This window comes from Panulirus ornatus, chromosome 68 (assembly GCF_036320965.1).
Source record: "Panulirus ornatus isolate Po-2019 chromosome 68, ASM3632096v1, whole genome shotgun sequence".
Taxonomy (NCBI): Eukaryota; Metazoa; Arthropoda; class Malacostraca; order Decapoda; family Palinuridae; genus Panulirus; species Panulirus ornatus.
In genome coordinates, this window is record NC_092291.1 from 20704972 (window position 1) to 20721577 (window position 16606).

Genomic DNA, 16606 nt, shown 5'->3' on the forward strand with positions numbered 1-16606 from the left:
GTATTACTTGAGGGTAGCAATCATTCCCTGATCCATATGTGGGTAAAATGTTTGTCATGCTGGTGGGATGTCGACTTTTGAGAAAGTGCAGTGAATGATGGAATGAGGATGTTGAATTGCTAGTGAAAGAGAATAAGATATGTTTGGATGGTTATCTGCAAAGAAGGAGTACAGGTGGAGGGGTACTGTATGAGAGATGTGATGTTAAGTGGACTTTGTAAGGAGTGACAGTGTAAAAGAGAGGTGTAGTTGGTGTAGAGACATAACCAGGATGTGCTGAAATAGTTTGGACATACAGAGAGGATGAGTGAAAAAAGACTGACTAAGAGGATTTACTTGTCAGAAGTGTAGGGAGATAGGGGAAGGGGGTAAACCAAAAAAAGAGATAGTATTTAGGGAATGATCATTCAGGTGGGAGAGAGGCATGTATGGGAAAAGAAAATTGGATCATTGTGGTATATGAGGGGCAACATACTATCAGTGGGCTGAACCAGGTATGTGAAATAGATTGTGGGGTTTGGCTGTTGATGGTAGGCTTTTGTTTGGTGCATTATATGAGAAAATGGAAGAGTTCATGTGTGCATTTGACAGCAAGGCAGGAAAAGCATATGTATATTTCTAAAAACGAATGATATATTGTCTAATCTTCTGTTGACGGGAAAGAATTTTCAAGCGTGCGATAAGTATTTTGTATCTGTAACAAAAATTACATATTACTATATCTCTTACACACCTTTAGCATTGTCTTGAAGAGGACATTATCACTTTACAGTGCTTGCTGCTGTCCAAGTTAAACAGAAAACTGCCACTTGGGATCAGCTCAGAACATTTTCATGGATGGGCAGAGGCACAAACTTCTCTCATAGTTTTTATGTAAGATTCTTTCCAATTCAAAGGGTTCACAGTCCTCTTCATGATGCTTGAAAAGCATAAGTTAAGTAACTCTTCTTTGAAGCTAGGGAAACTCCTATGTGTCTAGTTAGTAGTACCAACAATATTATATCACTGCGAGGCATGGGCTATAGATAGGGCTGTACAAAGGGTGGATGTGTTGGAAATTAATTATTTGAGGAAAATATATTTTGTGAGGTGGTTTGATCAAGTAAGTAATGAAAAGGTAAGAGAGATGTGTGGTAATGAAAAGAGTGTGGTTGAGAGAGCAGAGGAGGATGTGGTGAAATAGTTTGAACATAAGGAACAAATGAGTGAGGAAAGGTTGACAAAGAGGATATATGTGTCAGAGGTGGAGGGAACAAGGAGAAGCGGGAGACCTAATTGGAGGTGGAAGGATGGAATGAAAAAGATTTTGAGCAATCAGAGCCTGAACATACAAGGGGGTGAGAGGCATGCAAGGAATAGAGTGAATTGGAACAGTGTGGTATACTAGGGTTGACATGCTGCCAATGGACCAGGGCATGTGGAAAGGTCTATAGGGCCTTGATGTGGATAGGGAGCTATGGTTTTGGTGCATCACACATGACAGCTAAAGACAGTATGAATGAATGTGGCCTTTTTTGTCTGTTTTCCTGGAGCTACCTCGCTGAAGTATGGGGTAGCAATGCTGTTCCCTGTGGGGTAGGGGAGCGGCAGGAATGGATGAAGGCAAGCATGAATCTGTACATGTGGATATATGTATATGTCTGTGTGTGTGTATGTATATGTTATGTTATTTACTTATTCATTATACATAATCGCTGTTTCCAGCATCAGTGAGGTAGTGCCAAGAAGCAGACAAACAATGGCCCATCCACTCATGTACACACACACACACACGTATATATGTGTGTATATATATATATATATATATATATATATATATATATATATATATATATATATTGATACAGTGGTTAAATTGATGAGAACTACTATTGACTTTTGTGTAAATAAATTAAACATTTCCTTTTTCCATAGCCAGAGGTTGAACCATTATGTGACATTCATTTTTTTCTTTTCATTTCAAGCTAGAAGTTTCAGTTTTCTAAATTGTTTCTTACATTTTTCATATGTATATATATGTATGTGTGTGTGTGTGTGTGCGTGTGTGTGCGTATGTGTGTGTATGTGTATATATATATATGTATATTATCCCTGGGGATAGGGGTGAAAGAATACTTCCCACGCATTCCTCGCGTGTCATAGAAAGCGACTAGAGGGGACGGGAGCGGGGGGCCAGAAATCCTCCCCTCCTTGTATTTTTTTAACTTTCTAAAATGGGAAGCAGAAGAAGGAGTCATGCGGGGAGTGCTCATACTCCTCGAAGGCTCAGATTGGGGTGCCTAAATGTGTGTGGATGTAACCAAGATGTGAAAAAAGGAGAGATACGTAGTATGTTTGAGGAAAGGAACCTGGATGTTTTGGCTCTGAGTGAAACGAAGCTCAAGGGTGAAGGGGAAGAGTGGTTTGGGAATGTCTTGGGAGTAAAGTCAGGGGTTAGTGAGAGGACAAGAGCAAGGGAAGGAGTAGCAGTACTCCTGAAACAGGAGTTGTGGGAGTACGTGATAGAATGTAAGAAAGTAAATTCTCGATTAATATGGGTAAAACTGAAAGTTGATGGAGAGAGATGGGTGATTATTGGTGCATATGCACCTGGGCATGAGAAGAAAGATCATGAGAGGCAAGTGTTTTGGGAGCAGCTGAATGAGTGTGTTAGTGGTTTTGATGCACAAGACCGGGTTATAGTGATGGGTGATTTGAATGCAAAGGTGAGTAATGTGGCAGTTGAGGGAATAATTGGTATACATGGGGTGTTCAGTGTTGTAAATGGAAATGGTGAAGAGCTTGTAGATTTATGTGCTGAAAAAGGACTGATGATTGGGAATACCTGGTTTAAAAAGCGAGATATACATAAGTATGCTTATGTAAGTAGGAGAGATGGCCAGAGAGCGTTATTGGATTACGTGTTAATTGACAGGCGCGCGAAAGAGAGACTTTTGGATGTTAATGTGCTGAGAGGTGCAACTGGAGGGATGTCTGATCATTATCTTGTGGAGGCAAAGGTGAAGATTTGTATGGGTTTTCAGAAAAAAAGAGTAAATATTGGGGTGAAGAGGGTGGTGAGAGTAAGTGAGCTTGGGAAGGAGACTTGTGTGAGGAAGTACCAGGAGAGACTGAGTACAGAATGGAAAAAGGTGAGAACAATGGAAGTAAGGGGAGTGGGGGAGGAATGGGATGTATTTAGGGAATCAGTGATGGATTGCGCAAAAGATGCTCGTGGCATGAGAAGAGTGGGAGGTGGGTTGATTAGAAAGGGTAGTGAGTGGTGGGATGAAGAAGTAAGAGTATTAGTAAAAGAGAAGAGAGAGGCATTTGGACGATTTTTGCAGGGAAAAAATGCAGTTGAGTGGGAGACGTATAAAAGAAAGAGACAGGAGGTCAAGAGAAAGGTGCAAGAGGTGAAAAAAAGGGCAAATGAGAGTTGGGGTGAGAGAGTATCATTAAATTTTAGGGAGAATAAAAAGATGTTCTGGAAGGAGGTAAATAAAGTGCGTAAGACAAGGGAGCAAATGGGAACTTCAGTGAAGGGCGCAAATGGGGAGGTGATAACAAGTAGTGGTGATGTGAGAAGGAGATGGAGTGAGTATTTTGAAGGTTTGTTGAATGTGTTTGATGATAGAGTGGCAGATATAGGGTGTTTTGGTCGAGGTGGTGTGCAAAGTGAGAGGGTTAGGGAAAATGATTTGGTAAACAGAGAAGAGGTAGTAAAAGCTTTGCGGAAGATGAAAGCCGGCAAGGCAGCAGGTTTGGATGGTATTGCAGTGGAATTTATTAAAAAAGGGGGTGACTGTATTGTTGACTGGTTGGTAAGGTTATTTAATGTATGTATGACTCACGGTGAGGTGCCTGAGGATTGGCGGAATGCGTGCATAGTGCCATTGTACAAAGGCAAAGGGGATAAGAGTGAGTGCTCAAATTACAGAGGTATAAGTTTGTTGAGTATTCCTGGTAAATTATATGGGAGGGTATTGATTGAGAGGGTGAAGGCATGTACGGAGCATCAGATTGGGGAAGAGCAGTGTGGTTTCAGAAGTGGTAGAGGATGTGTGGATCAGGTGTTTGCTTTGAAGAATGTATGTGAGAAATACTTAGAAAAGCAAATGGATTTGTATGTAGCATTTATGGATCTGGAGAAGGCATATGATAGAGTTGATAGAGATGCTCTGTGGAAGGTATTAAGAATATATGGTGTGGGAGGCAAGTTGTTAGAAGCAGTGAAAAGTTTTTATCGAGGATGTAAGGCATGTGTACGTGTAGGAAGAGAGGAAAGTGATTGGTTCTCAGTGAATGTAAGTTTGCGGCAGGGGTGTGTGATGTCTCCATGGTTGTTTAATTTGTTTATGGATGGGGTTGTTAGGGAGGTGAATGGGGTGTGTGATGTCTCCATGGTTGTTTAATTTGTTTATGGATGGGGTTGTTAGGGAGGTGAATGCAAGAGTTTTGGAAAGAGGGGCAAGTATGAAGTCTGTTGGGGATGAGAGAGCTTGGGAAGTGAGTCAGTTGTTGTTCGCTGATGATACAGCGCTGGTGGCTGATTCATGTGAGAAACTGCAGAAGCTGGTGACTGAGTTTGGTAAAGTGTGTGAAAGAAGAAAGTTAAGAGTAAATGTGAATAAGAGCAAGGTTATTAGGTACAGTAGGGTTGAGGGTCAAGTTAATTGGGAGGTGAGTTTGAATGGAGAAAAACTGGAGGAAGTGAAGTGTTTTAGATATCTGGGAGTGGATCTGGCAGCGGATGGAACCATGGAAGCGGAAGTGGATCATAGGGTGGGGGAGGGGGCGAAAATTCTGGGAGCCTTGAAGAATGTGTGGAAGTCGAGAACATTATCTCGGAAAGCAAAAATGGGTATGTTTGAAGGAATAGTGGTTCCAACAATGTTGTATGGTTGCGAGGCGTGGGCTATGGATAGAGTTGTGCGCAGGAGGATGGATGTGCTAGAAATGAGATGTTTGAGGACAATGTGTGGTGTGAGGTGGTTTGTTCGAGTAAGTAACGTAAGGGTAAGAGAGATGTGTGGAAATAAAAAGAGCGTGGTTGAGAGAGCAGAAGAGGGTGTTTTGAAATGGTTTGGGCACATGGAGAGAATGAGTGAGGAAAGATTGACCAAGAAGATATATGTGTCGGAGGTGGAGGGAATGAGGAGAAGAGGGAGACCAAATTGGAGGTGGAAAGATGGAGTGAAAAAGATTTTGTGTGATCGGGGCCTGAACATGCAGGAGGGTGAAAGGAGGGCAAGGAATAGAGTGAATTGGAGCGATGTGGTATACCAGGGTTGACATGCTGTCAGTGGATTGAATCAAGGCATGTGAAGCGTCTGGGGTAAACCATGGAAAGCTGTGTAGGTATGTATATTTGCGTGTGTGGACGTATGTATATACATGTGTATGGGGGTGGGTTGGGCCATTTCTTTCGTCTGTTTCCTTGCGCTACCTCGCAAACGCGGGAGACAGCGACAAAGCAAAAAAATATATATATATATATATATATATATATATATATATATATATATATATATATATATATATATATATCCTTGAGGATAGGGTATCCCTGGGGATAGGGGAGAAAGAATACTTCCCACACGTTCTTCACGTGTCATATAAGGCAACTAGAGGGGACGGGAGCGGGGGGTGAGAGATCCTCCCCTTGTATTTTAACTTTCTAAAATGGGAAACAGAAGAAGGAGTCACGCGGGGAGTGCTCATCCTCCTCGAAGGCTCAGATTGGGGTGTCAGTGAATGTAGGTTTGCGGCAGGGGTGTGTGATGTCTCCATGGTTGTTTAATTTGTTTATCGATGGAGTTGTTAGGGAGGTGAATGCAAGAGTTTTGGAAAGAGGGGCAAGTATGCAGTCTGTTGGGGATGAGAGAGCTTGGGAAGTGAGTCAGTTGTTGTTCACTGATGATACAGCGCTGGTGGCTGATTCATGTGAGAAACTGCAGAAGCTGGTGACTGAGTTTGGTAAAGTGTGTGAAAGAAGAAAGTTAAGAGTGAATGTGAATAAGAGAAAGGTTATTAGGTACAGTAGGGTTGAGGGTCAAGTCAGTTGGGAGGTAAGTTTGAATGGAGAAAAACTGGAGGAAGTAAAGTGTTTTAGATATCTGGGAGTGGATCTGGCAGCAGATGGAACCATGGAAGCGGAAGTGAATCATAGGGTGGGGGAGGGGGCGAAAATCCTGGGAGCCTTGAAGAATGTTTGGAAGTCAATAACATTTTCTTGGAAAGCAAAAATGGGTATGTTTGAAGGAATAGTGGTTCCAACAATGTTGTATGGTTGCGAGGCGTGGGCTATGGATAGAGTTGTGCGGAGGAGGGTGGATGTGCAGGAAATGAGATGTTTGAAGACAATATGTGGTGTAAGGTGGTTTGATCGAGTAAGTAATGTAAGGGTAAGAGAGATGTGTGGAAATAAAAAGAGCGTGGTTGAGAGAGCAGAAGAGGGTGTTTTGAAATGGTTTGGGCGCATGAAGAGAATGAGTGATGAAAGATTGACCAAGAGGATATATGTGTCGGAGGTGGAGGGAACGAGAAGTGGGAGACCAAATTGGAGGTGGAAAGATGGAGTGAAAAAGATTTTGAGTGATCGGGGCCTGAACATGCAGGAGGGTGAAAGGCGGGCAAGGAATAGAGTGAATTGGATCGAGAAGGGGGCCAGGTGAGGATATTCCCTCAAAGGTCCAGTCCTATGTTCTTAACGCTAACTCGCTAACGCGGGAAATGGCGAATAGTTTGAAAGAATATATATTTGTATATATATATATATATAAATATATATATATATATATATATATGAAATGGTTTGGTCACATGGAGAGAATGAGTGAGGAAAGATTGACCAAGAGGATATATGTGTCAGAGGTGGAGGGAACGAGGAGAAGTGGGAGACCAAATTGGAGGTGGAAAGATGGAGTGAAAAAGATTTTGAGTGATCGGGGCCTGAACATATAGGAGGATGAAAGGTGTGCAAGGAATAGAGTGAATTGGAACGATGTGGTATACTGGGGTCGATGAGCTGTCAATGGATTGAACCAGGGCATGTGAAGCATCTGGGGTAAACCATAGAATGTTTTTTGGGGGCCTGGATGTGGAAAGGGAGCTGTGGTTTCGGTGCATTATACATGACAGCTAGAGAGTGAGTGTGTTGTCTTTTCCTAGCACTACCTCGCGCATATGTAGGGTGAGGGGGTTGTTATTTCATGTGTGGTGGGGTTTGCGACAGGAATGAATAAGGGCAGACAGTATGAATTATGTACATGTGTATATATGTATATGTCTGTATGTGTATATATATGTATACGTTGAGATGTATAGGTATATATATGTGTGGATGTGTATGTATATACATGTGTATGTGGGTGGGTTGGGCCATTCTTTCATCTGTTTCCTTGCGATACCTCGCTAACGCGGGAGACATCGACAAAGTATGATAAATGAATATAGATATATATGTGTGTGTATATGTGAATGGATGGGCCATTCTTTGTCAGTTTCTTGGCACTACCTCGCTGATGCAGGAAACAGCGAATGTATCTAGAAAATTACAGAATTATATGATTTTCTGATGCTGCAGGTTTCTGGAAGTGGTGGTTCGACAAAAGTAAGTGTCAGCCCTGGGAGTGGGGCAAGCATGCCCACCATTGCCACCTCAGCATCATCACCAACTGTGCCCACTACTTCTACAACAGTGTCTTGTTGTAGTGTCAATAGTAGCCTCAGCTATTCCACCAAAATGACCCCTCCACAGTGCTCTCCTGTATCCTCAAGTACCTCTACTGTGAGTCACCCTAATACTTTAGGACCATCTCCAAAGTCTTTGGTTCAGTCAGGGATGGTACTGCCCTCACAGACTTCTCCACACCCCAGCTCTATGCCAGGAACTCCAGAACAGTCTCCAAGCCAGACAAAGGGTACCTCAACACTCAGCATAACAATGGAACAACTGTAAGTTTATATTATCATGATATCTCAGTTACTTTAAGTAGGGATTCATTTGGTACTTTTTTCATTAGGTGACTTGTGTGACTATTTTCCTTAACCTTAAGTACCTTTGTGCCTTTCCCAATTATAGGAAGTGAAAAGTGATGTTAGGGGTAGGGGAGAGATTTTCCAGCCCCTCCTCTCCTATGATCACAGATATATATATACATATATCATGTACATATCTGTGCATGCATTAATCCTTAAACAGCAGTATTGCCATGATCCATCCCAGTTTGTCCCCCCCCCCAAAAAAAAAAAAAGTTTTTGGAATGTTTATACAAGAAAATGTCATTTTTTTGCTGTTTCCGGCATCAGTGAGGTAGCACCAGGAAACAGACGAAGAATGGCCCATCCACTCATATACATGTATATATACATAAATGCCCATGCACACACATATACATAAATATACATACACAGACATATACATATATAAACATATACATACTTGCTTGCCTTCATCCGTACCTGTCGCTACCTCACCACACAGGAAATAGTGTGTTGGTGTGGGAGGTTGTTGAGTCAATAGGGCGTGCTGGCAGCATGCATGTTCATCTGTGTGAGTCTATGATAATTATGGGTCTTTTAAAGTGTAATTGCCTTTTGTATACTCTAATTAATCACATCAAACAACTTATGATTTATGAAATGTGATTTCACACTGTGCATGCATGTGCTTTATGTATGTTACATATTTTTTGTATTTTTGCAAATTTTTTTGTACATGCTTTTTGTGTTATTTACTCTGATATGACTTTATTTATTGAACCAATAACTATTTACACCAAAATTTCAGTCTTGACACCCCAGAAATTGTTGTATCTATTTCAGAACTAATTAAACACATATACAGCCTGTTGCAGATAAAGCACCCAAGACTGCAAGCTATAATTATGTTGAAGATTTTAGGTTTGCATTTCAGCAGGCCTATCATGTACAAGTAAGGAGTAGGGTTGGAGTGGAGTGTGAAATGGACCCAGAAGTATATATCTGTAGGATTTTTTTTTTTTTTTTTTTTTTTTTTCCGCTGTCTCCCGCGTTTGCGAGGAAGCACAAGGAAATAGACGGAAGAAATGGCCCAACCCACCCCCATACACATGTATATACATACGTCCACACACGCAAATATACATACCTACACAGCTTTCCATGGTTTACCCCAGACGCTTCACATGCCTTGATTCAATCCACTGACAGCACGTCAACCCCGGAATACCACATCGCTCCAATTCACTCTATTCCTTGCCCTCCTTTCACCCTCCTGCATGTTCAGGCCCCGATCACACAAAATCTTTTTCACTCCATCTTTCCACCTCCAATTTGGTCTCCCTCTTCTCCTCGTTCCCTCCACCTCCGACACATATATCCTCTTGGTCAATCTTTCCTCACTCATTCTCTCCATGTGCCGAAACCATTTCAAAACACCCTCTTCTGCTCTCTCAACCACGCTCTTTTTATTTCCACACATCTCTCTTACCCTTACGTTACTTACTTGAACAAACCACCTCACACCACACATTGTCCTCAAACATCTCATTTCCAGCACATCCATCCTCCTGCGCACAACTCTATCCATAGCCCACGCCTCGCAACCATACAACATTGTTGGAACCACTATTCCTTCAAACATACCCATTTTTGCTTTCCGAGATAATGTTCTCGACTTCCACACATTCTTCAAGGCTCCCAGAATTTTCGCCCCCTCCCCCACCCTATGATCCACTTCCGCTTCCATGGTTCCATCCGCTGCCAGATCCACTCCCAGATATCTAAAACACTGTACTTCCTCCAGTTTTTCTCCATTCAAACTCACCTCCCAATTGACTTGACCCTCAGCCCTACTGTACCTAATAACCTTTCTCTTATTCACATTTACTCTTAACATTCTTCTTTCACACACTTTACCAAACTCAGTCACCAGCTTCTGCAGTTTCTCACATGAATCAGCCACCAGCGCTGTATCATCAGCGAACAACAACTGACTCACTTCCCAAGCTCTCTCATCCCCAACAGACTTCATACTTGCCCCTCTTTCCAAAACTCTTGCATTCACCTCCCTAACAACCCCATCCATAAACAAATTAAACAACCATGGAGACATCACACGCAAACCTACATTCACTGAGAACCAATCACTTTCCTCTCTTCCTACACGTACACATGCCTTACATCCTCGATAAAAACCTTTCACTGCTTCTAACAACTTGCCTCCCAGACCATATATTCTTAATACCATCCACAGAGCATCTCTATCAACTCTATCATATGCCTGTAGGATGTTGTGTGATTGTATTAATTTTTAGGAGTTTAATAACAGTTGGGAGTGCAAAGATCATAGGTTTTAGATTGAATGTCCAGTGTTGCCAACTTCATTTAACCAAAATTTTGAAATGTTGTATATTTAAAAGATGTCTAAGCAATAGATGATGTGAATGGCTGATATGGGGAGAGTGAGCAACTGTTTCTAGGAATTATTTAAAGAAGCATAAATGTTTACAAATGATAGATGCTATAGTATGTACAACAAAAAGATAATACTGATTACTGATTGTTCAAAACATTCCTTGGATGGATCCTATTTCTTTGCCAGTAAGCTGTATTACTATTATTCTTAGTATTTTGAGAAATGATTTAGGACTTTTAGCATTGCCTGAGTCAAGAAGATAGAGAGTAATTATGGAAAGTTAGGAATTCAGTCCATACAGCCAGACCAGCAGAGACAGTCTGAGATAAACATCAGACACTAAAGTTTTTCAATTTTCTCATTTTTTTCAGTTGTATATTAGTCAGAAATGGAATCAAGTGTGGGGAAGTATCAAGACAAGGCAGTTGTGATTAAATCTACATGAAGAAAATAAGATGGAGAGATGGAATATGAATCACCATTGATTAGTAGTTGAGGATTGTTGTTTGAAATGATTTAAAAACAGGATCAGAAATTAAAACGGGTGAAAATACAAAAGTTGAGGAATCAAGTTAAGTATCATGAAAGGTGTCATGAGATGAAAGAGGAACTTGGGGATATGAAAAACAAAGTTAGTCACTGGGCATGAAGGAAGATTCTGATTAGCTGAGGAGATTCAGAAGATACATAACAAGAGGAAAGAAGGATAATTCATTGGAAAGCAAGGTCAGATGGGTCTTTTCTGGATGTCTTAGAGGCTGTTCAGTTAGAGGAAATGACTATAGCACATGCAGAATATACTGAAAGGAATGGGTGTGGAACTACAGAAGGAGCAATTTGAAAATAGTGGACATGGAGGTTCAGAAGGAGCAATTCAGCATTTGATCAACAGACATAAAGCATGAAGATTGATGTAATAGAACATAGATTGGGATCATACAGAGTCATAGAGGAAATTAAGCAAAGCTGTAGAAAGAATAGTATGCACTGTTAGAGATGGAGCAGTTAAGGATGTTTATGGCCTGGTTGATGACATTTATAGAAAAATGTAGACCATTCAGGACCAGTGCTTGTTAATGTAGAGGTAAAATTTAGAGAGCTTCAGACATATGTTGACATTTCGGCAATTAGAATTACAGTTTGAGAATCCTTTATCCGAAATGCATGGGACCAGAAGTGTTTCAGATTTTGGAATATTTGCATATACATAATGAGATTATCCCCTGGGATAAAGGAGAAAGAATATTTCCAACATATTCTCTGCTTGTCATAAGAGGCAACTAAAAGAGGAGGGAGTAGGGTACTGAAAATCCTTCCCTCCCGTTTTTTGATTTTCAAAAAAGAGAACAGAGAATGGGGCCAAGTAAGGATATTACCTCTAAAGCTCAATCCTCTTTTCTTTTGCACTACCTCGCTAATGCTGGAAATGGCGAATATTTATGAAAAAAAATAATGAGATACCTTAGGGATGGAACCCAAATCTAAACACAAAATCCATTTATGTTTCATATGCACTTTATACACATAGCCTGAAGGTAATTTATACAGTATTTTTGATAATTTTGCACATGAAACAAAGTCTGTGTGACACTGAACCATCAGAAAGCTGAGGTATACCAACCTCAGCCACCCTTCATTCCTGCCTCTGAATATATATGCTACTGGTAAGCAGTCATTTATATACACTAATTCACACATAAGTACTCAGCAGTAATAGAATATGAAATACCATTAATACAGTGAAAAAATACTGTGTTTAGGGTAACTAAGCAGCAGAATACCTGTATCATCTGTTAAACAATAACAACAACAAACAACTGCAGGTTTTCACCACCTACGATGATGTGTTTTGCTTGAAAGGTTACTGTACCCTGTATTTTATTTTTAGGTTTTAACTGAAATATAAATACAGAAGCATTTGATTTACAGTAATTACAGGCAGCTGTAAATGTAATGAAACTAACTGTGAGAAAAATTTCAGGGCAATAATGTTGCTGATAATGTTATGCTCAAACATGGCATTTTAGGTCGAGATGAAGTTCAGATTTCACATGAAAACAATGTTTTTCACATGCCAAAAAAATTGATCCCTGCTTACAAAAGAAGATAAATGCAGCAACAAATACTTGAACTACATGTGGCCTGAGAAACTTGAGGGGGAGGGGGAGGGTACATCATTGTTGACATCATCATGAGAAGGAACATCAGAAGTTGAGGGATCAGGAAGTGGTACCTCTAGGGATAAGAAGGCATTCTGCTGGACAGCTTTTTTAAATGTTCCCTCCAGAGTCATCTGCCTCATTAACAGTAATTTTTTACCTAGATTTCTTGTTATGTTATAAATGCATGCTGCTTTAGTCCTTCAGTAAGTCCATCAAACATTTTCACCATGTGTTAACAAAGTCATCCTCATCATCTCTTATCATCATGATCACCTTGATTCAGAAACATTTCAGTAAGCCTTTTTGACATTTTCAGCAAAAACTTCATACCACATAGCAGAGAATAAGCACAAAACATTGAGTAATGCACATAGGTCCGGCAGTGACATTGGTTTTTAACAAACTGGCATCGACACAGTGTCAGAATACAGCATGGGCAAATGAGAGAAGGTGTGGAATATTTCACTTGTAATGTCATGTCACTGCTCAAAAAGTTTTGGATTTTTGGATTAGGGATGCTCAGTCTGTATTTAGTAAAGCAGGAGGAAGATGATGTAAATTGCTGATTATTTTTGGTTTGAAAGACCTTACATCAGATTAAGAAGAAAGTGGGAAAATGGAGGACTGCATGTTAAAAGATTACTAGAAGCTGTAGAATTGCTCGGTGCAATTTCATTGATAGAAGAAACGAGAAGAATTAGTGGTTATGATCAAAACATTAGGGGATATTCAGTTATGATTATGTCGTATTTGGAGTCGTGTAGCATATATACACTTTTTTATGGCAAGCTAAGAAAATGACAAAATGAAATCCAATGGGATATTCATCAAATGTGATAGATCAAAGGAAGAGGAGAGTTATTCAGTCAGGGTGATGAAGTTCTCCCTCAGTCAACAAATGATACCAACTAGAAGAGAGGAGAGTTAGTCAATGTAACAAGTTCTCCCTAAGTCAACAAGTAACAAAACTAACCAGAAGATGTAAAGCTCAGGACTCAATCTTTACAAATACTGTGAACCTAATGTGTGACATTCCCATCTCAAACATCCTGTACTCTGAATACACCATAGTTGAAGAACAAGTTTGGATGATGGACCACATGGGCAAACCACACTTAACCCTAGGGGGTGTATTCATCAATTTTAGCTTTGATAGTAAGTACATAAAAAAAGAAGCAGGTGGGACAAATAAGAAAATGAAAGGTGTCATCAATGAGAGCACAAGAATATAGCTAATGGTCATGAACTCTGATTCATATCAGTTGAGGGCATTTAGATTATACATGACCACTGGAAAGAAGAAATGTCTGAAAAGCAAATAAGGCCAGAAGGGTCTTTTAATGGATGTCCTATAGGCTGTTTGCCAAGAGGAAATGCCCATAGTGCAGAGTACATAGACTGTTGAATTGAAAATAGTAGGTGGGGAGGGGAAGCAGCAGTGATTTCTTTTACTTGGGCTGATCATTAAATTCAAAGATAAAGACTTATGTTGTAGGACAGAGAACTAGAGACATTGAGAAAGAGGTACGCAGAAAATTAAGTGAATCTTTGGAAAGAATGATATACACTGTTAGAGATGGAACAATCGGTGAAATTTATGGTCTGGTATATGAAAAGTTTTGAAAAATACATGGCATACAAGATCAGTACTTGTCAACAAAAAGGGAAATATTAGAGAAAATAAAGACATCGAGATTCATGAATCAACACTGAAAGACTTAACAGAAAAGTGTGGCCCCAGAATTAGAAAGATTAGTAAAGCAGGTGGTTGATAAATTTGAATTGCTGATGAATTTTGGACTGGAAGAGGATCTAACACAGTAAAGAAGGAAAGGGTGAAATATTGTTAGAGACTAGAAGATTTAGAAATACCAGAGGCAATTTCTGTAATATGAGAAAGGAGAAGAATGGATGGGTATAATCAAGACCTGAGGAGTCAGTCTGTTATAGTTATGTTCATTCTGGAGTCATCTATCCAGGAGGTACCTAGGCTGTCTGAAAAAGTAGAAGCATGGTGGAATAGAGTCGAATATTCATCAGAAATTTAGACCAGGGTAAGAGAGGGAAAAAGCAAAGAAGGCTAAAAAGAAAAGGAAGACGGATGGCTAAAGTAGCATAAGCAAAGAAAGAGAGAATACCTACAGTACACAAAGATTTAAGAATCTACTTGATGCTGTAGAAAGTAATAATGCAACTTTTTGTGTATTTTTTTGTTACTTTTGTATCCTTATCTAGCATTTCATAGTTTTTTCATTGTGTTAGACTTTCTGGACCATGCCTATTGTTTAATGCATAACCCCAACAAAGAAAAAAAAAGGAAAAATTCTTCCTTTCCAAACTTTGTGGTAAAGCAGTTGGGAATGAAGATATAAAATCAAATTAACATACTGTTAAGTCAAAATTGAGTGGTTTTCCTTGAAAAAATGTCAGATTTTTTTCTGTGAAATTATACTTGCTTATTGTTAGAGTATTTGATAATCTCATACAGTATGAAGCTTTTTTTTTTTTTTTTCTTGACTAGAAAGGAAACCTAAGGAAGAAAATTATTTGATCTTGGGGCTACAGAGGGAGCCTGGCTCTTGTGGTGGTCGAGTGAAATAACACAAGCCCAATCCCCTAGCCCTAGTGCTTAGATTCCTCACTACCAGTGGGCCACCCTAGAGCATAGGGCCCATACCTCCTGAGTTGTAGGGAGGTTTAAGCTCAAACAACAAATCTGTCTTTAGATGGATGCTGTATTTGATAATTACTCTCATTTTTTTTTCATACACCTGTTTTGACAAACCATTGTTTAGTTAACAGTCTGCACATCATTTTAGTACTTGCTTTTTAAAATATCATTGAATGGAAGATGTGTATTTTGGGGTTTTTGTTAGCGTTAGCTTTAATTATATCTCTCTCTCTCTCTCTCTCTCTCTCTCTCTCTCTCTCTCTCTCTCTCTCTCTCTCTCTCTCTCATTGCTGGATACTTTGTGTCATAATCAAGTTTTGATTTCAGGGATGAAGAAGAGTCAGATTTGTGTAATTATATTTACAACCTTGACTACAAGTGTTTAACTTTTTCTTTCAAAAATTTCTATTTCACAGATTTGAATATCAGCTTAAGACTGACCAAAATGGTGCTCTAAATCCAGATTATCGTACTCCATTCAAAAATAAAATTGATGCCTGTAAACGTTTGATTCGTTACCACGTGTTCAACGAGTGTGTTCCTACTTCTCGTGACTTGACAGAATCAAATGCACAGTTTGAATTACAAGCTGAATCCCTTCTCAAGAAGTTTAATAACATGAAATACAAATATCAATCTCTCTTGATTAAGGATAGTTTGGTAAGTCTTTGTTTCTGAGTTTTATTATCTAGGGTGTGTTGTTTGTATGAGTAGCATGCAATAAGTGTACCAAAATTATCACTTACCAGTTTTGAGGTTCCCTTTTTGAGTTGCACTCTTGAGATTTGACTGGCAGCATTATGACTGAAAATTTTGATTATTATGATACAAGATTAATAATAGAAGTGACAAGTTGTAGTACATAATAAGGTATGAGACATTTTTATAATTAGTATCAACATATTGCCTTCTTAAGCAGGATTTTAAATTTCTTATCCTAAGTAAGCATGCTTTGAATAAGAAAAAAGTAGAACTGCATGATTTTGCTTGTACTCCTTTGACTTTAACATTATATGATATACTCACCCTTTTCAGCTTTACTCATGTTTTTTTAAAATGGAAAGTCATGTTATTAATTCCCAAGAAACATGGCATGGAAATCAAATGATCTTAGTTTATGAGAGTTTTCAACATAACTAGGATCATAGTTTTTGTCATTTGTTTTGACAGTGATCTCCATTCCAGCAATCTTGTATGTTTTCTTTTATTTACTAAACATAATTGTATGTTTGTCTTAACTGTCCCAAGGTTTTTTACATAATACATTTGTGAACTTTTTTTTACCCTTTCAAGTTTTTATTCTCAAGTCACATATGATCGATTATAGGTCATAAACATTTCAGTTTGACTGCATATTACTACTGTGCATATGCATATACTGTATTAGAACAG

General features: G+C 39.3%; 1 protein-coding gene across 2 annotated transcripts in view; it reads left to right on the forward strand.

The window, feature by feature from the left end:
• LOC139747240 (uncharacterized) overlaps nt 1-16606 on the forward strand; it is a 66604-nt gene that overhangs the window by 43109 nt on the left and 6889 nt on the right. For both annotated transcript variants that reach the window (XM_071659292.1, XM_071659291.1), the window contains exons 9-10: nt 7568-7938; nt 15631-15874. In XM_071659292.1, the coding sequence (XP_071515393.1) occupies nt 7568-7938; nt 15631-15874 (615 nt within the window). The remainder of the gene's footprint in view (nt 1-7567; nt 7939-15630; nt 15875-16606) is intronic.